Raw genomic sequence first — 19,688 nt, 5'->3', positions numbered from 1 at the left:
CTAAATTCAGAGTGACATATCTTTTGTGTCTTTGTGTTGTATCAATTCACACTGATTAAGGAAAAGGATCACAAATAGTTAAAAATGTGTTTGGAGGCTGTAAAAATTTATGACAAAATCAGCTTTAGTAATGCTGCTTTTTTGATTAAAAGTCAAAACTGAATTTAAATGCATGTGCCAATGGCTCTACCATTGTAGAATCTTGAGTTTGCTTGCCTCTAATTTTGTCCCTGACTGGTCTTTGATGCTGCCCTAAACTACTTTATGTGAAGTACTGACACTAAGGCACACAAAATGTATAATACTTTGTTGGTGAAAGAGGCCTTATGTTGTGGTGGAGGATGCAGTGATGAGTATGCAGAATTCTTGATTGCTACATCACATGTGAGGATGTTCCTACTGTTATGGGAAGACACTTTAAAACATTCTTGTGTTTAATAACAGATTTTATTTTAATTTTGTAGAAAGAGAAGTTATCTGCACAACCAGCACTGAAGAGGCACACATCTTTAAATGATCTTAGTAGCACACGGGAGGAACAAGAAATTGAATTTCTTAGACTGCAAGTCAAAGAAAAACAGCATGTTATTGATGATCTCACAGTGGTAATACTTCTCACGTCTGGTACACATATATGCATGCATACACATCTATAGGCAAACTGAAGATTTGAGAGCAATATTTTAACTCCAGTTGTAGTAGTGGCATATAAGTAGCATATAAGTAGTTCTTCAGCATTGAAGGGTTCTTGTTATTTCCCAAGTGGTGAATGAATTCCTTTGGAATGTGTATAAATCTCTGGATCTTAAAGCACTTACCATTTATGGGCTGCTTGTGGAAAGAGGTGTATCAATCCATTCATCTTACTTACAAAACTGGCTGTCAACAGCTGAGGAACCTGGAGGAAAGGAAGCTTTCCAAAACTTAATGACTGAAATATGTTGGATATAGACCCTACTGTAAACCCAACCTCTCTCTTGATGTAGAAGTTCTCTTGAAAAAAGGAACATGCAGAATGGCATTCATTTCACTTAACTGAGCTGCCGACACTAGCTGTATTTATAGCAAATAGAGAGAAATTTGCATGACTAATTTAACTAAAGGTAGCAGCGTATTTTGGTATTTGGCACAGCTGTTACCCTCTGTGAAGACTACTTAAGATGATGCTCAGAGATTTCTGCACTGTTTGGGACTCACTTTAGTTGTTCTAGATGTGTTTTGGACATTAGGATACACCATTCTGGTGCTGGAAGAAATTATTTATCATCTCTGAGAGATCCATGCCCTTCTGGAGCAGCACCTGGAACTCAGGCAGAATGTTCTAGAGGATCTCATATTGGCACTACTGAAAGCTACATGATGATGAAACGAATTTAAGATCACTCTGTCTAAATAAAAGATTAAGCAATCGATTAGAACACTGAAAATAAAAATAGAAGATACAAAGTATAAAAAAAGAAGATATGTTATCGCTTGGTCTGGAATATTGTCTCTATTCTTGACAGTTCCCTTCAGATTTTGACCCAGGATTTCTCTCTGTAATTAGTGCCAATGTCTGTGTGCATTCTCCAGTGTCACAGTGTTGCAAGCAGTAGGATCTTTGCCAGACTCTAATGGAAGGTCTGATTCACAAAGGGTTGCTGCTTTACCTTCCAAATACAACTTTACAGGCAAGGTCTGTGTCACTACATTAAATTCCCAATATATGCAGATATAACTCAATTTATATTTCTTCGTGAAGTAGGTATGAAAGAACTCTACCCACTGCATCTTAGCCAGTAATTTGAGGAAATGTATCCTATCCTAACTTTAGTCAACTAGTATTAAATAGTTTTAAGTATGAAAATAAAATTAATACGCATTTTAAAATATGGTTTCATTGTTGCTTTATCTCCTATTGACAGATACATTTTCAGGGGCAAAAATAAGTTAAATCATTAACTATGTTACTGCTTTGATTGGCGGTACAAACTAATTGATGCTTCACCTGCAATATGAATGCAGTGGAACTCTGCACTTCCATTGTGCTTTTTAGCTATTATTTCTGGTCCAAATCACACCTCAGGAGAATACAAATATATCATAAATATTAAAAATGACCCACATGTCACATACCTGATTAATATAAAAGTCATCAGCTTAACTCCAGCTGAGACCAATGTGATACACAGACAAAAGAATGATAGTCTTAGGCAATAGTGTTGTCTGAATCGATTTACCTTGTCCTTTGAAGAGTATCTTTGATGCTCTTGAATCCCTATCAACTTGAGTTCTCTGATGACAGGATTTCCTGGTCAGGTCTTAACAGGAAAGCTGTCAAGATAAACTCAGATGCTTGCAAAACATGCTAGTGATTTAACAATGTTTTAAATTTTTTTATCTTTTAAATTGGCATTATTATTGTTCTGGTAGTTTGACGTGTGATTGAGACAGAAAGTAAACTGAGCAGTCTTCTTGCAAACAAAATTAGTAACAGCAAGGAGTGAGGGGTTTAGGAAGTGTTTGTTCATTCTTCAGTGGAGTGAGAGGAAAGAAAAGGAAAGACAGTGAGAAGACTAGCTAGTTTCTCCAATTATTTGAACACCTGCTTTTAATGCAGGAGACCTAGGTTAAATCAGGGACTGTGCTTTAACCAGGTCCCTGAGGAGGGAACATTCTTCTCCTGCAGTGTCTAAAATTCAGCTGTGTGGTTTCAAGTTTAGCTTTATATATTATGTTTTCCTACACCATGGAACATCTGTTTCAGTCTATCTCGGCAGTTGTTATTTTTCCTTATTTCAAAAGCCAGATGTATTAAAGGTGCAATAGTAAGTGTTGTGCTTTTCTGAATTATCTCTTACTTTCCAAAACTTCTTTCTTGGGACAATGTGCTGATAAAGATGAATTATTTTATTGTGATTCCTACTGGGTGCTTCTTATTTGTCCAGTTTCCGAACTGAATGTATAACAAGTAACTCTGAATAGAAAAATACCATACAGTGAGCAATAACTGCTAGAGATGCACTTGCTACTGCTATCACTCCTTTAAAAATAGAGGTGTTGCAAACAAAGATGCAGAGCTAACGAAAGAATTGGGAAAAAGGCAAGGAGATAAATCACCCACTTTTTTTTTTTCTTTTTAATTTATGCCCTCCTTTGCATTTCTTACCTTGTCTTTCTCCTCTTCTTTGGAATTCAAGACAATATTCTTGCACTTCAATGTTTCTCAACCCAGTGTTTTTCCAGTTATAGCTGTATTATGACTTAGTTAATTGTGATCTTATTCCAAGGCCACATTAGAAAAAAGACATGGGCTATTCTGAATATGCTTGATCTGAAGCAGTCTTTGTTTTGATGTACTAAGTTAAATGTAGGGCTAATTTCCCTTAATAAGAGAACACCTTTGGATTTTAGACTTTTGTCATACAAGGGTAAGTCACATGTAGCACTATCAAACTGTATGTCAGAGGATGCCTGATATGATTACTAAAGCTGGATTCATTTTTGGCTACCAAACAGCTTCTTCAGGATGGCGGAACGCTGGACTGAGAACGTTAATTCTGTTTCCATAGTGAGCTTCTTGGTAAAAGAGTCAAAAGAACTGTCAGAAATCTGTGCCCAATATTTAACGAAGCCTCTTCTTGCCAACTTCCAATCAAGCGTGTAAAGCATGTGGCTGAATGTTTGTTTGCTTAAAGAGATAAAACTGCAGTATCACGTGGTGTTACACCAACATGGTGTCATTCAAAAGATAAAGACATTGTGTTAGCTTTATCTCAGGCTTTAAGAAAATTGTAATATTTCTTTGTGTTCGACATAACTAAATAGAGATTCCAAAAGAAATCTTTACTAAAATGTTATCTTTCCTTCTAGGAAAGGGAACGGTTATTACGGTCTAAAAAACAGAGGAGGAAAAGTCTGAAGCCTCCAAAGGTGAGCAAATCTTCATTTTCTGTGCTTTTTGATTGCTATGAACAACAGTAGTTTCAAATACTGAAGTTAGAACTCTATTTAATTGTTATCATTTAGAATGATAACATTTCATGTAATTCTCCTGTTTTCTCTAGTAAGGCCCTAGTAAGTTTTTTTTTGGATAATGTAGGAGCTGCTTCAGGAGTTTTGTACTGCACACAAGTTTGTTTTTAATACACAAAATAATTGCAGTTTTAGCCATTGTGGCTTAAATTCAGGTGTCTTGAGGCCTAATGATATAATGACTTGAAACAACCAATATTTTAGAGTGCAAATTCTCAGTCCTTTTTAAAGACAGTATACCCCTTTAAAGCACTTGCACAAAGTTACTGCTTAATTGCATTGAAAACTTTAACTCATGCTAAGGATGTTATTGAAATGATATTTATGTAGATATATAAATAGAAAAAAAAAAGATATAACTATTTTTCTCTTGTAACTGTTTTGTTCTAGAGTGCAAAGAAAAAAATAGAACTAAGAAAAGGAAAGTTTTGTTTCTGAATGTACCTTCAGTGTTTATTGCAATATGTGTTTTAAGTAATTGCTAAATACTGTTTTTTTTTGTGAAGTTGAGCATGAGCAGCCTGGAGCATGTAAGGGGAGGAGAATGGGATAAGAGGGAGAAAATGGAAATGAAGAGAGGTTATTATCAAGTATATCATGGTTTAAAATGCATGCTTTTAGTATTTTTTTATTGTTTTGTGTTGATGTGTACTGCGTAGTATACTCCTGATGACCTCCAGGTGGTGCTTTTTTATTGCTCTGTGCTCTGTAATAGCTGTATTCTGAAATATTTCTCCTTTTCAGTTCTCTGTATTGGTGGTAATTCTTCAAATGATGCTTCTAATAATGATATGTCTTTGTCATACAAAAAAAAAAAAAGAAAAATGCAAATGCAATAATAAATTTTATATACCTTCTTCTTTTATATAATGTAAAGCTGATAGAGGCCAAATGTGTTTACAGCAAACCTTAACTGTTCTTTCTTTGTGTACTATACCTGGAAGTTTATGTATTGTGAGCAAGTTTAAAACAGGATTAAAAAAAAAAAAAGTGTGTACCTAATCTGACACCATATTTTTTTTGTCTTCTGTAATTATTAGCCCTCCTCATATTTTAAATAAATTGCGTAGATCTTTTGCTAAACTGCAAAGTTCCTAAATGAAAAAAAAAAAATCTATGATTTGATAACTAATAGTGCTAATTTCCATAGGCTGAAAACACCCATAATTATTAATTTATGTATTAAAAATATCCTGGGTTGACAGAACTTCAGCTGACCTACACTCTGAACCCCTTCTCTTTACCTATTTTTCCTTGAGTGAGATGCTTCCTTAGTGATATCATCTTCTTTTCCTTATTGAACAGAACAAGAGTTGTACAACATGAAGGTTTGAGAAATGGGTTTGATTTCACTGAAAACTTTATTGCATTGCTATTCTTCATGTGGCAAGAATGCTGTATTCTGCAGAGTTTACAGCAAGAATTGTGTGCATATGAGCAGCGGAGTTACTAGTGCTTTGCTTCTTATTTCCGTCCATGCTACCTGTTGAGGAAAAGCTTGAGCTTTTGACAGCTGCTTCCTTCCTTTGCTCATCACTCTTCTGTACCAGTATTTCTCTACCTGGTGATCTGGCTGTCCTCCTCTAGACTTGTGAGCCCAAGTGAGCACCTTGAGGACGTGACCCTGAGTTGTGAGACTGAGGCCTGAGCTAGAAAAATGAGGTAGACCTTGTTGTGGAAGACCTTCCCCTTGCTAAAAGTTCTTGGGAGGATTTTTAGGAACTAATGTGATATGTAGCAAGTCTTCATTCCTATCATAAAGCTTGTTTTTACTTACTTGCAATTTGAGAACATCCTATAATTTTCTCAGTGAAAGAGTTGGGTAGGGAAATGTCAATCGCTATTGTTGGTAGAGTGAGGGGCAAAAAACAACATAACAATTAAAAGAGAAGGTTTTTAAGTTGGACTGGTGCTCTATGGACCTGGGTTGTGGGGGTATAAAATTCTCCACCCGACTTTTAAATAAGGGTGTAAAGAGTCACTTGTGTGTGTTACAGAGGGGACAGTGATAGAGACTTCTGAAGAAAATGCAAGTGGAGGAACAGCTAGACAGAATGGGTCAATCTGGGAAAAGAGAAAAGGCAGATCTAGTTGAAAATTGGGTGCATTTTATGTTATATATACATACATATATGTGCAGATATGTAGTTTTTAAATGCGCTAATTCTTTAATGAAGGAAATAAGTCATCAATAATATATTTGTTAGGGTCCTATTACTTGCTATGTGTATTTGCTTGTATGTTATGTGTAATTTGGGTTATGATTACTATCAGCCCCTGTGTAAAGGCAGAACTGCAACTTCCTTCAAAATTATGCTTTGAAACTTTGCACAGCTAATCTGTTATATCTTAATATCAAATCGTCTAAGTAAATTTTCTTGTTTTTTGCCTTACTGTTTTAGATAGATTAGATAGATTTAGATTTTAGATTGTTATTTCTCACTCTAATTCTCTATAAAAATATATTGAGTTACAGCTAGGGTTGAGAATTTAACAAAAATTAGAACAACTACACTCCAAAACCTAAAAACAAAATTAAAAAAAGCATCCTCTCTTCCTCTCCCCCACCCTAACCCCCCCCCCCTTAATGTTCAAATCAAAGACCCATCCTTTCTCTAATTGTGATAGATACATTTTAAAATTTCATACCTTAATTTTAAAATATTTTTATTTTTTATTTTATTTTAATGATTGTTATAAGCCAAACAAATTTACATTTTTTGTTATTACATTATTTTAATATAGAGGCACTATAGCTTGACTCCAAAGCAAAATCCACATAGGCAGCTATATTGAAAAGGTATATTATACCATTTAAAATCTTCTCAAAGTTCATTGCAAAATGTGCTTTGTCTTAGTTGTGCCTGCCTAGCTCCCACTTAAAGGTTGGTTTAACAGGACTTTCAAAAGGTTATCTCAGGTCAGGAATTTCTCCATGTTTTCTTGACTCCTACATTTCATGGACAGGGAGTCAAAAGGGTTTGGAATACTTTAGTTAGGTTCTAAATCCAGAAAGATAAATAAAAATCCTCAAAGCTATATAAACTTCCAGCACTTTTTATTTAAACAATCTATGTAGAATGGACTGCTCATCTGGATATGCTGTTGGGATTGTACCATCTTCATCTTATATGGTTTTACAGCCCATCTCTGGAATCTAGTTGAAAATGGTAGAACTCATCAAACCAAAACTGAGATACAGACATCTCTCTCTGGACAGAGTGGTAATGTTGTGATTGTTCTCCTCTGGAAGTAGATATCTAAATAGGCCATATGGGTTTTGTCCTGAAATTGCCTATTTCTCTCCATGGACTATAAATGCAGTCTAGGATGAGTTGCTTTATATAGAGACATGTACAGTGCAAGTGTGTTTCTGTCTATGATCTGCACAAGATTTTTATATCCTACAGATGATAACCTATATATAACAGTAAAAGAAACTGTGGCTGTGTCTGTCCTAACCAACCACTCAGAAGGAGAAATTACTGATGTAAATCTTTGGCTTTGCTTTTCTAAGTTTTGTTAAGTGTAAAATCATCTTTAACACTAGTTAATTATCAAGTTTGGCTGTTGGAGTTGGATCTATTTCCAGATCTGTGCCCCACTTTCTTTGACAAAGTGAAAAAGGAAATAACTGATGGGAACTGAGTTTCGTGAATGTGGTCAGATAAGCTTACACTAGAAGGTGTAGGAAGTTTCGTTTTTTCTTTTAATAAACAGGTGCACGGGTGGAAGACTATGAGGGTGGTGAGGCATTGGAACAGGTTGCCCAGAGAAGCTGTGGATGCCCCATCCCTAGAAGTGTTGAAGTCCAGGTTGGATGGGGCTTTGAGCAACCTGGTCAGGTGGGAGGTGTCCTTGCCCATGGCAGAGAGCTGGAACTGGGTGGTCTTTAAGGTCCCTTCCAACTCAAACCGTTCTGTGGTTCTATTGCACTCATGTACTGTTGCAGCTTTTCCTGAATGGGTACGCTTACACTCCAGCTTCCTTAATTTTCACAGTACTCTGACTAAACAATGTCCAGTATATGGACATTTCTAAAATGAGTGTTTTCCTAACAGTGATTCCTGTTAGGTAGAACAGTACCCATGGCATACCTTTCTCGGTCTGTAAAACAGCTTGTGGGAATGATCTTTCAAACTAATCCAATAGCCTTTATAGCCCTATTGTGTCTAAATAACATTAGTTCAGCTGAAAAGCTTTTGAAAGTACCAGGGATTTAATTATTTCTTCTTGCAATTAGGTATCTATGTTATTGCTGGAGCAGTGTAAGTGCACTAGGTTACTGTTGCTAGTGTAGGTTTAACTGAGCACTCGTTTAATTACCAAGGGACATACAGGTCCATGGACGAGCACAGGCAACAAGCTCAGGTCACCCATGAGGAAAGGAGCAGCATAGTGGGATGGGGCTTTATAACCTCTGTGACTGCAAGTCACAGAGTGAATCTTCCTTTTGCTGTTCAAGGCATGCTTTTTTTTTTTTTTTCAGGTGCAATGAGTGTGTTTTTGTTTTTGTTTTCTTTGACTTTTTTGTTGTTGCTGTTGTTTTCTCCTCCCAGTTTTGGTAGTGAAATAACAAAGTCTGGAAACAGTGTATTTTTTTCTTTCTTTCCTTTATTTATTTATATATATATATTTTTTAACACACGGAATGGAATAACAGTGATTGCCCAGTTTGTTTGGTAACTGCAGAACTCTGCAGATTTGTTTCTTTACTTAAACTTTAACAAATGAACTCTATTTGTGATAGTGGAAGGCCTGCATGCCAGTGTGATGGAGTTCATATTTCTTGTTTTATATTTTTCGTTTTTTATCTGCCTCTGTGCTTTGGTGTGCCTGTATTTTTCTGGCTGCCAAGAAATGACTTATAAGCATGAAGGTAAGAAGTTACTGATAAGTTCATCTGATTGAATTACAAGGAAATTCATCCTGGATTATTTTTATCATGTTAGATTAATTTATTGAAAATGAAATATTTAACTATAAAGTTCCTCCTTTAGGAACAGAGAAATTAGATTATTTATATGTAAGTATATCCAGCCCAAATCATTAAAAATGGAGGTATGTTGAAATATGCATGTAATATGTTCTATATATTGATTTATAATAGTCTAAACTGTTATGTTTACTGAGCATTATACTTCAGTAGAAACCTTAATACTTGAGTTACAAAGGCCAAATGCACGATTTTACTTTAAAATTACTTGAAAGCATTGATACAAATTCATGTGAAAAATACTTGCTATCAAATACATGATAGTAGCCAGAGGAAATTAGAATTTAAATCAAATTTTTAGTTACTGATATGACTATTTTCTCAGTTATGATTTAGAGGTAACAATAGAATGCACAAATCAATATAAAAGAATAATTTGTTGATTGGGAATGTTTCGAGAATGTTTGTGCCTCTTAAGAAAAGCTTGAATGAAACTTGAATGAAAACTGTATAGTTACAAAAATCCAGTGAGTATTGTACATGCTCACATATGCTTTACAAAAGCCATTGTGATCCAGCTCTTAAGCTATATGTGGATCTCCCTAGAAGTCACTGTATTTATTTATGCTTTTAATCAACAAACTTTGTATGACTCAGATGTCATCTTTTTTTTTCTCTACAGCTGTTATCAGTTAATTCATTCTGATTTTGCTGTGAATCACTTCTTGCAGATAATTGCTTCAAATATTAGATGATCAACAATAAAACCAGCTATTTTGTAATTATGTCATGGAGAAATTCATACATGTATGATTAATACACAATGGTTAAATGCCTTATCTCTATTTCTGTGGAAAGTATCTTATCCATGAAATGATAAATATGCAGCTTCTCTGTAGAGGAATGAGGCATTAAAAAACAAATAAATGGTTCACTCGTAACTCCAATATTATAGCCATAGCATAGCATTTAACAGGTTTTGACTTTTAAATTTCTTTTAAGCTTAGGGATTTTTTAGTATCATAGTAAATACTAATTTTCTTGCATATTTCCCTTCCATCAAATAATCAAGTGTATTATTTATGAATATAGGCAAACATAAATATTTACATGCTAGTATCTTTTGTCAAATTGGTGACATTTCTTCTCAAGGATCTTCTCAAACCCTTACACATTTATGTAAAGTCAAAAAAACTGTTGTTTGGCTATTTTATTTATTTATTTATTTATTGAAACTCCTTGAAACTGTGCACAGGTGTGTGTGTGCATGGTTTAAGCAAGACGCATATTTAAGCTGAGTTATCTGCAAAAGTGCTTGTAGTTTGAGATATAGCAAAAAAACAAACAAACAAATAAAAAAAAAGTAAGACTCGGTATACAAATGTGTTTAACTAGGAAGCTGCTGACCTTCATGCTACTGTATTATCTATGCCATATATGTGTGTATTATCTGTGCCATTGGCGTTTTTCTCTCCATCTTTTGAAGTCCCTTCTACCGGCCTTTTTAAAATCAAGTCTTGAGTTTTACTCCCTGTGTCAGCCCTCAAGCCTATACTTCATTTCAGACTTTCTTTGAACTTTGTTGTAGTGTGTTTATCATTTTCACGAGGCTGAGCAGTCTTGAAGTTTTAGGCATGAGCAGGGTCAGCCATTCTTCAGCCCTCTGAGTTGATTGTCCTTGGCTAGGGTCATCCAAAGCACAGTCCAAATATTCTGAACTGAATCCACAGACAAGCTAATACAGGTGGAAGAGCAGGATACAAAAGCATTGGAATAAAAGTCTGCATGCAGCTTTGTTTTGGGTTTACTCTCAGCATCTTTGAGTAAATGGTATCCACATTGAGAAATGAGGATGCAATCTTGGTGGGAGTCTCTTGGTTTTTGTTTGCCTGCTCTCTTCTTCCTTACGTCCATATCATCTGCTTTCATTTTTATGAAACTATATCTCTTCATTGGTCTGGAGTCATAAAGCAGTCTTGTGGCCTTCCTTATAACTTGAGTGCAGTATATTTAGCCCCATTTTCAACTCCCAGTATCTACTTGTAGTACTACTGTTAGATGATTGTAGGCTGTAGCCAGTGTCCAGTGTGGGAGGAAAGCTGGATGGGCTTGGATCTCCCAAGGTCTAGTTTTTGTTCACCTCAGTTTTCTTGGTAAACCTTTGTTCTGATGAGAGAGGGGTCTGAAATGTTTGTAATTTGAATGTGAGGGAACAAATTATTTTTCTGGATAAGTATTTATCTTTCTAGAATACAGCTTAAATCTATTCCCTGTGTCCTTTGTTTTGTTGAGCGGGGAAGAATGGTGAACAAACTGGTGTAGAATGTGAATGTTGGAAGAAAGAATTAAATTATCCCAGGGAAGTGTTTGTCTTAAGACAGTTCTGCTAGGCTCACAGTGCTGGCAACGCAGTGCTTCCAAAATGACTGAGAGAACAGAAATGTGCCTTTATAGGGTTTTAGTACTAAAACTGCATTCCTTTTCTTTTCTTTTGAATATACCTGATAGTAATGCTAGTGGTCTATTAGCTTACAAAATTAAGGTTGTTTTTTAAAGATTGTACAAAAGCTTTCTGTGGTCTGTGCGGCATCATCGGTATCTGCATATCCATGGATGAATGTAGAACCATATTCAATTTGGAAAAAAATGTGACTTTTTTTTTTTTTCTGAGTGCATAATATCCTTTCAGAAGCTTTTAGTAAAACCAGTTAATTTGAAAATGCAGTCTGAATGAATTTTTTAAATTATTATGTGAAGGACGCATCTTAAGTAAAGCAATTAAATGTCTTAGGACAGGGCATTAAAGTTGTCTTCAGTAGCTTGAGTGGGATTTGCTGTAATGTGAAACAACTATGGAGCTGTTCAGTTAGGTGGGACTTGGTGGATTGTGATAACCTAGTGACCTGGACCGTGGGCTGCAGGCTGGACATGCAGTGCACAGTGTTATGTACACAGGCACCAACTCACCCCTTTATTTTATGGTACCACTTCATTCAAGATAGGGAATTTTGGCTGTTGACTAGAGCTAAGCCAAAAGAATGTACCATACATTATGGAGCTTTATGCAAAAGTGGAGATAGTATTTTTCATACCTATAAGGAAGAATGGATAAAGTTAAGTAAGTCTAGAAGACTTCAGTGAAAAGTAAATATTCAGAATTCATAATGAGATAGAGCAATATAGATAAAATAAAGCCTTTCAATACGTTGAAAGAAAATGACAGCTCACAATGCCACTCAGTTAGCCAGTTTGGCCTTGCTGAGATGTAAAATGATGTTCAGAAGTAATAACAACTAATTTATTTATTCTTTATCCTTTAGGCTTATTTAATGAAAAGGGCTATTAACTTCTCACGTACAACCTGTGGCTTGTAGTTTAAAAACAAACAAAACAAAACCAAAGCAAACAAAAAATACTGACATCAGAATCTGTGATTCAGCATCAAGCAGGGCCAAAAATAGAGACAGGTAGACATTTTTTTTCCTTCGTCTTCTTAGAACCACTTCTCTCCACCAGCCTCTCTGTCAACAATGCTTCATAACCTGACTTAATTTTTCCAGCAACTTATACCTTTATCTTAATTTCCTTGGTTCTTTGAATTTCTAGGGGTTACCAGAACACTTGTGTAGTGTAGAAAGTTAGACTCCTATTGCTTAATAATAGTTAACATTTGTTAATGGTATTTTGGAAGGAGCAATGCTTGAGAAACTTATTTCTCAGTTAAATGTTAAAACAGTATTTTGATTTTTTTGGACAGCAACATTTTCTATAGAAATTTTCTGCTTTCTAAGTATGTATTAGGAAACTGCTGGAAATGGTGGAAGGATTATTGCAATTGTGACATTTTATGTAAAATGTCACATTTGTTAGTACTAATATTATTCACTTTCTTTGGCTACAATTTTTCTCTAGTTGTCTACAAGCATGCATTACATTGTGCACAGTTTTTAAAATTTGTATTAAAGTGCTGGGTTTTGTACTTTTTTTTTTTTGCTATTGGAGCAAACTTTTGAAAAAATTCAGAATGATGGTGTTGGAAAAATAAATGGAAAGGAATAATGCATACCTTTAAGTAGGATTTTGCAAAATAAATACTATAAATGGATCTCTTTTTTTTTTTTTTTTAAGCAATATGAATGTCAAAGTTAATTCCACATAATTCTTTGGAGTATTTTTTTTTTTTTTGGTACTACATCATATATGTTACATCCTGTTGGGTTACTTTCTTCTGTACAGATACTGCAGTCCTCCACTGTGAATCTTGAAATATTCAAGATCTGTATGATTTTGATAATTAGCTTTGGTCTTTGTGTTAAAGCCTTATTGTACTGGCAATTACCCAGTGCTATGTGCAATTTACTTCTTGAATCTACTTAAGCAAATGGTGCTGGAAAGTTAACTAATCCAATGGAATTCATAGAACAAGAGTTTACACAGGAACCATTTTTCTTCCTGAATACTAAAACAATGGTCAGAGAAGACCTTGGCTGCTGTTTACTGGGTCACTGGGGTTTTCTAACTCTTTTGCTAGTAACTAAGGAAAACTAACTTTTCAGAGGCATGTTGTGGAGACATTTTTTGGATTTGATGAAGAATCCATAGATTCAGAAACATCATCTGTAACTTCATATAACACAGATAAAACAGACAGGACACCAGCAACACCAGAGGAAGATTTGGATGATGTAAGTAGCAGATGATTTGTTTTTAACTTCTACAGAAATTGGCATGGAGTATAAATGCAAACATTTTTCAACTATTCTGCCGTAGGAACTAAAAAAGATTTGGCAAGGAATTGTTTTGTTTTGTTTCAAGTCCAGTAAAAAAAACCACAGTCATTGCAATAGAATTAATAAGTTAATATTCTGCCTTACATACTTGGTAGATAATTGGGCTGAGAAACAAAAATGTTTTTCTCAAACCATTTCTTAGTTGTGAAAAGAAAATGAATAGGCATGTTGCTTTGCCAAAAGTCAATAGTTACTAGACAATAGTTTGCCTTTCAACCTTGTAATTTATTTTACTGTTTTGTTACAACCAGGATTTTCTTACTGTTTTTGTGATAGTAAGAGAGGCTTTTGCAATTCATTAAGGCTTAAATGATCATAGGTAGTAAATACCCACTGTCATGTTTTGTCTGAGCTCTGTGATATACACTGCAGCTGGCCTACTTTAGGAGATCGCAAGGCTGAGGACAAAGCATGAGTTAGATACTCTCTTTCATCTTTCTATCCTGTTCACTCACTTGTGTCTCATACTCCTCACTCACAACAGACTTCCTATTTTCCTAGCTTTAATATCTAATAATATTTTAATCTCTGTTCCTTGGAGCCTGAGTTCCTGGAGCAAAAATTAATTAAAGGGAAGGACATTTCTTGCTCTTAGCATTATAGAAAAGACATTGAAAGTGTTGATGTCAGTTGCTTAAAATTCAAAGCAAATTAAGATATTAAAATTACTTCAAGTAAAAAAAAAAAAGATTGTTTTTTAAAAAAAATCTTATGGCTTTTTAAATAGAACTTCTGTGTTAGTGGTTTTTTTTGTTTGGTTGGTTTTTTTCTGGCAAATTGCTTTATGTGTAGTACAGACAACGAGTAAGGATGCGGTGGACTGCATGACAAGTAGGACAAACCCCTTCTGAACACCTTGTGGCACTGGAGTTATTGAGGAAAATTGTGCATAGAACTGATCCCCCTTGACATTCCTCAGTCAGTTTCTTGCCATTTCTATGCATTACTGCTTTACCTTATATCTTACACTGTCCTGAAATTATTGAATTGATACAGCTACTGATCTCTGCATTTCTACCTCATCCTCTGCATTTCTACCTTATTCTCAAGTCATCTTTCCTTCCATTTCTACTTGTGATGTTTTTTTTAAAGCTTTCTTGAACTTTAAGACTCAGGACAATTGTGTTTCTTGCTGTGTGTTTGTGTCTCTGTTTATGTATACAAACAGATTATCATATATATTTGTCATTACATAAACAAACCCACTTCTTTTTCCTCTTCATTAAGAGCACACCAAAGGAAGAAGCTGAACTAAGATTCTGCCAGCTAACAAGAGAGTATCAAGCTTTGCAAAGAGCATACGCATTGCTTCAAGAACAAGTTGGTGGAACCCTGGATGCAGAGAGAGAAGCAAGGGTAATTTTATTTTTTTTTTAACTGGAATTTCTTTTAGCTCTGAAATAGTTGAAAAAGCTGAAAAAAAAATGATGTCTTGTAGGAGATATCTTTGCAGGTCAGTAAAATGCATAGTATGATGTTCTTGAGGATTAGAGGATATTATCAGTTAGGCAACAATTTAGATTCATCTGGTGTGATCTGAACAAAATATCATTATACTTCATTCTAGTGTGCTTAATGTGTAAAAGATTTCAGGAGTAAGATGCTTTTATTGAGAATGATATTGCACAGAATCAGATGAACCTGAAATTTGGATAGTAGCATGATGGATTTAAAATTGTTTGGAGAAAAAGTTGTAATGTGTACTCTAGTACCTTTATCACGGGTATGTTAAAAACCTGATCCCGATCTGACAAAGTAAGAGTTTCTCTTAAAGTGTTTTGCTGAATGTATGAAGTCTCAATTTGTTTTTACAATCTCAGATAAAGAGAGCATTCTTCCATTAAAAAGTACTATTATTCCTATTAGGTCAGCATGATTGTTTGACTCTCTCTGAAATTAATGCTTTTTTAACCTCACAGCAATCTGTTTAGTAAGATTTTAATGAGATATTTGAGGTATGGGATAGTATGTATTCCTTTTTCATTTACACTTCTGCCATCACTATGTTTAACCATTTAGTACAGGGATGAGGTCAGCAGAAATCACGCCAACATCTTGCATGCTGGTTTTCCAAACTGGGGAGCAGAGCAGTCACTTCATAATGATTTGGTGACAAGTATTTTCACGCCTCACAATTATTCACTGAACAGCTCTGTCATGAAAAAAAGAGCTGGATTTACTAGATGCAACATCTTTTCTGCTTTATCCCAACTCCTTGCAGGTAGGGGCATGTCTAGAAATGTAGCTTATCTACAGGTCACTCTCTACTTGAATGACTTGTGATCAATGAGCAAAAACCATGCAACATCTAAAGGGGTAAGAACTAGCCATAGGACTGGAAATTTCACCTTCACCTCATGTCCTTCACTCTGCATCAAGTACAGCTTGAACCTGTAGAGTACTGACTGCTGAAGGAACTGGCTGATGTCATTGTGAGGCCACTCTTTGAGGCCACACATTTGACACTCTCCCCCATAAGATTCTCGTGGACAAACCAATGAAGTACAGACTAGATAAGTGGACAATGAGTCGGACTGAAAACTGGCTGAAATGACATAAAGGTTTGTGACAGGTGGCACAAATTCAGCTGCAGGTGAGTCACCAGTGATGTACTGCAGTGGTTGCTACTGGTTCCACTACTGTTAACTTCTTCACTAATGACCTGGATAATTAGACAGAGTGAACCCTCAGCAAGTTTCCAGATGATATGAAACTGAGAGAATTAGTTGATACATGAGATGCTTGTGCTGCTAGTCAGAGGGTCCTTGACAGGCTGGAGAATAGTGTAAGCAGAAATCTCATGAAATTCAACAAAGGGAACTACAAAGTCCTGCATGTGGGGAAGAATGTGGTGGTCAAATACCGGAACATGTTTCTCAGAGAGGTTCAGGCATCTCCATCCCTGGAGATATTCAAAACACAGATAGACAAACAACCTGCTATACATGCCCCCTACTTTGAACACAGCAGTTGGACTAGAAAATCTCCAGAGCTCCCTTTCAAGCTCAGTAAGACTGATTCTAAAAACAAATTTAAGAATTAAAAAGAAAAAGCAAAAAATAACCCCAAACCACAAAACTGTAGAAACGTGTTACATGTTGTGACTTACTACATATTACTGCCTTGCTACATGTTGCCTTGTCTTGTGCCACCACAACATGCTGCTAATAATGCAGAAAGGCAAAGATTTTTATGAGACTTATCAGTTACTGGTGGAGAGGGACTCAATTTATCCCCAAGGTAAGAGCTGCTGCTAACTTGATGTTTCTACTGCTTAAAACAATTAATAAAATTCTCACAAAATTGCATATTGCTAGATTGCAGATGAGCATATATTACTCACTTCACCATTTCATCCACATCATTTTCTCTGGCAAGCATTTTAAACTCCACTTACAGAATTTTCTCAAGCATAGAAGCAGTATGTTTGTGGGAGCAGAACTGCTGTGTCTTAATACAAAAAGCTTTTCAGATAAAAGTTACAAAGAAAGTAGACTGCTTGACATTATCTGCATTTACTTACAACTTAAAATGCTAGTCTATTATCCCCAGAGCCAGTATGCAGGAAATTCAGATTGTACTTTAAAATGTGTCTTTTTTTCCCAAGTTTGTTTGAAGTGGTTTTCAACTACCTTCACTTTTTCTTTTCTGTGAAATACAGTTCTTATAACAGAGGAATTCTTGCTATACAGCTTTATTTGTTAGAGTTCTCAGCATCATACAAAAGCTTAGTCACATTTGAGACCCTAACTAGGAAGCTCAGCTGAGGAACAGAGCAGGGACTTTGTGGATAATTTCTCAAGTTAGATGTAAATATAGAGGAAGAACTGGGTGGTCTAATGCCATAGTCTTGCTACCTTCACCTGTTAAACATTTTCCTTTAATATTTACCATTTTTTATTTTTATTTTTATTTTGTTTATTTTAAGCCTCTGTGATGTATTATAGCATGCTTTAAAAGACGTTTAGATGTAGAGCTTAGTGATATGGTTTAGTGGAGGACTTGTTAGTGTTAGGTCAGAGGTTGGACTCGGTGATCTTGGAGGTCTCTTCCAAACTAGATGATTGTGTGGTTCTATGGTTGAAGAATATTTGTGGTAGTATTTCACCACACATGCTTTTGGTTGGTATAAAAAGAATTGCTTTTCTCCTGGCCATTGCTGTGGCAATTTCTACTATTCCAAAAGGCTGTTATATTGTTAACAATATCAGGTGATTGCAGCTGATGTTCGTTTAATCTCAAAGATGAGCAAAGGAATTGTTTTATTTCTTTCAAAAAAAAAAAAAAAGAGCATTTTTACATCTACTGTTAAATTAAGATTTCAGAGGTACTGATGTATTTGACAGTTATGAGAGACCATTATATATTCCATCTGCCTTCATGGGAAGGGAAGCACTGATATGAATATTTTTGTAATAGCTTTAAAAAATTTATTTTGCAGACATTTGTAAAATGTCCCTTTAGTACACTTTAGAATGGTTGCTCTTTCTTGTTAAAGGCATTGTCATCTTTTTTGTCACATTCATACAAATCCATTGTTTAAGGGAGTCAGAAGGCAGCTTTTTTCATGGTTAGTTTTGTCCCAGTGTTCTGGTGTGATGAACATTTCCTGCTACATTTGGATGAGGCTTAAGGTAAACAACAAGGATGTGAAGATGCAGAAGGAAATCCTTGTGGGAATTTTTGAACTATGTGGGTGAAAAAGTGCCTAAAGTTGGGTCAGAAAATTCTTGCAGCAGTTCCAAGGAGTCTCGTTGACTGAGGATATCCAGATATCTTTAGTTTTGTACACTTTTTATTTAGTACCTAGTATGATGCAGATGCTTCTAGGTCATCTTTGAACTCAGTAGGTAATACCTATTTGATAGTTTAAGAGTCACGTAGAAAGAGGAAAATTGAGTGGTATATGCTGTTTATGGGATAAACAAATTATTTTAGGTCTATACGTTTTATTCATTCTTAGCCCTTTTAAAAATCAGAGGCTGTTATTAATTTATTCACTGCTTTTTGCAATTCTGTCTTGCCCTTTCTGCCCTAGTTACCTTACAAATATCATCTTCTTATGAATTGCTCTTTCTGTTCCTAACATTATTTTCTTTCTCTTCCGGGAAGACTTTGTCACTGAATATGTGATGTTAATATCTTCATAGGTTAGGAAAGAAAAATGTTGTTTAACTGATGGCTTTAAGTATTTTGTAACACAGAACCAAAAACAATTACTTTAATAAAAAACATTAAAAGCTGACTGGATGACCCACACATGGGTGAAAAGCATCCTTTGATTCTGTATAAGATTAAATATATCTGTTCATTTGTATGTGCATGTGTATGCACACAATTCATAACACTTTTCTTCTCCCCCCAGACTCGTGAACAACTGCAAGCTGATCTTCTCAGGTGTCAGGCAAAAATTGAGGACCTGGAGAAAGCTCTAATCGAGAAAGGACAGGTAAAAGGCTCTCTTAATGTCCTCTGCCACATCATTTTCTCCCTTGCATGCAGTGGTGCCCTTGTCATCTTCATTGCTTGCTGGTGTGTTAGTGTGACTGATGCAGCTTAATTATTACTCCAGCAGTGGATTACTTAGAGGAAAATATTACATACGCTAAAAAAAAAAAGTCCATCAAAAGTTAATTTTCTAACACCAAAGCGTAATATTGGAATAGCCACATATACATGCATTCTAAATTCTGTTCCCATTCAGTGCAGGCTTTTCTTCTGTTTTGTTTCTTTGATATATATTCCAACGAGATGTGTATTCTGCATTTGTATTTTAGAATATTTTTGGTGCATAGTGTAGGAAAAGGATGCTTCCATACTGCCACACAGGATAAAACTAGGCCTCATGCTTCAGTGTATCTTGTAAATGCTACTAGTGGGTATTTAAAAAAGTCTAGGATATTCAGGAAGGCTGGTTAGAGTTTTAAGACTGTATTTAAAAGATGTTC

General features: G+C 35.3%; 2 protein-coding genes across 2 annotated transcripts in view; both read left to right on the top strand.

Moving 5' to 3' along the window:
• JAKMIP1 (janus kinase and microtubule interacting protein 1) overlaps positions 1–19,688 on the top strand; it is a 157,145-nt gene that overhangs the window by 97,270 nt on the left and 40,187 nt on the right. The window contains exons 8-12 of the mRNA XM_083834460.1: positions 465–605; positions 3,853–3,912; positions 13,507–13,635; positions 14,968–15,096; positions 19,106–19,189. Of these exons, the coding sequence (XP_083690586.1) occupies positions 465–605; positions 3,853–3,912; positions 13,507–13,635; positions 14,968–15,096; positions 19,106–19,189 (543 nt within the window). The remainder of the gene's footprint in view (positions 1–464; positions 606–3,852; positions 3,913–13,506; positions 13,636–14,967; positions 15,097–19,105; positions 19,190–19,688) is intronic.
• On the top strand, positions 8,494–13,635 carry LOC310898871 (uncharacterized protein). The gene is made up of 2 exons (XM_083834466.1): positions 8,494–8,893; positions 13,507–13,635. The coding sequence occupies exons 1-2, from the start codon at positions 8,788–8,790 to the stop codon at positions 13,536–13,538; spliced, it is 138 nt and encodes a 45-aa protein (XP_083690592.1). The 5' UTR covers positions 8,494–8,787; the 3' UTR covers positions 13,539–13,635.

This window comes from Anser anser (assembly GCF_964211835.1).
Source record: "Anser anser genome assembly, chromosome: 4".
Taxonomy (NCBI): domain Eukaryota; kingdom Metazoa; phylum Chordata; class Aves; order Anseriformes; family Anatidae; genus Anser; species Anser anser.
This window is presented reverse-complemented; position numbering and strand designations above follow the sequence as displayed.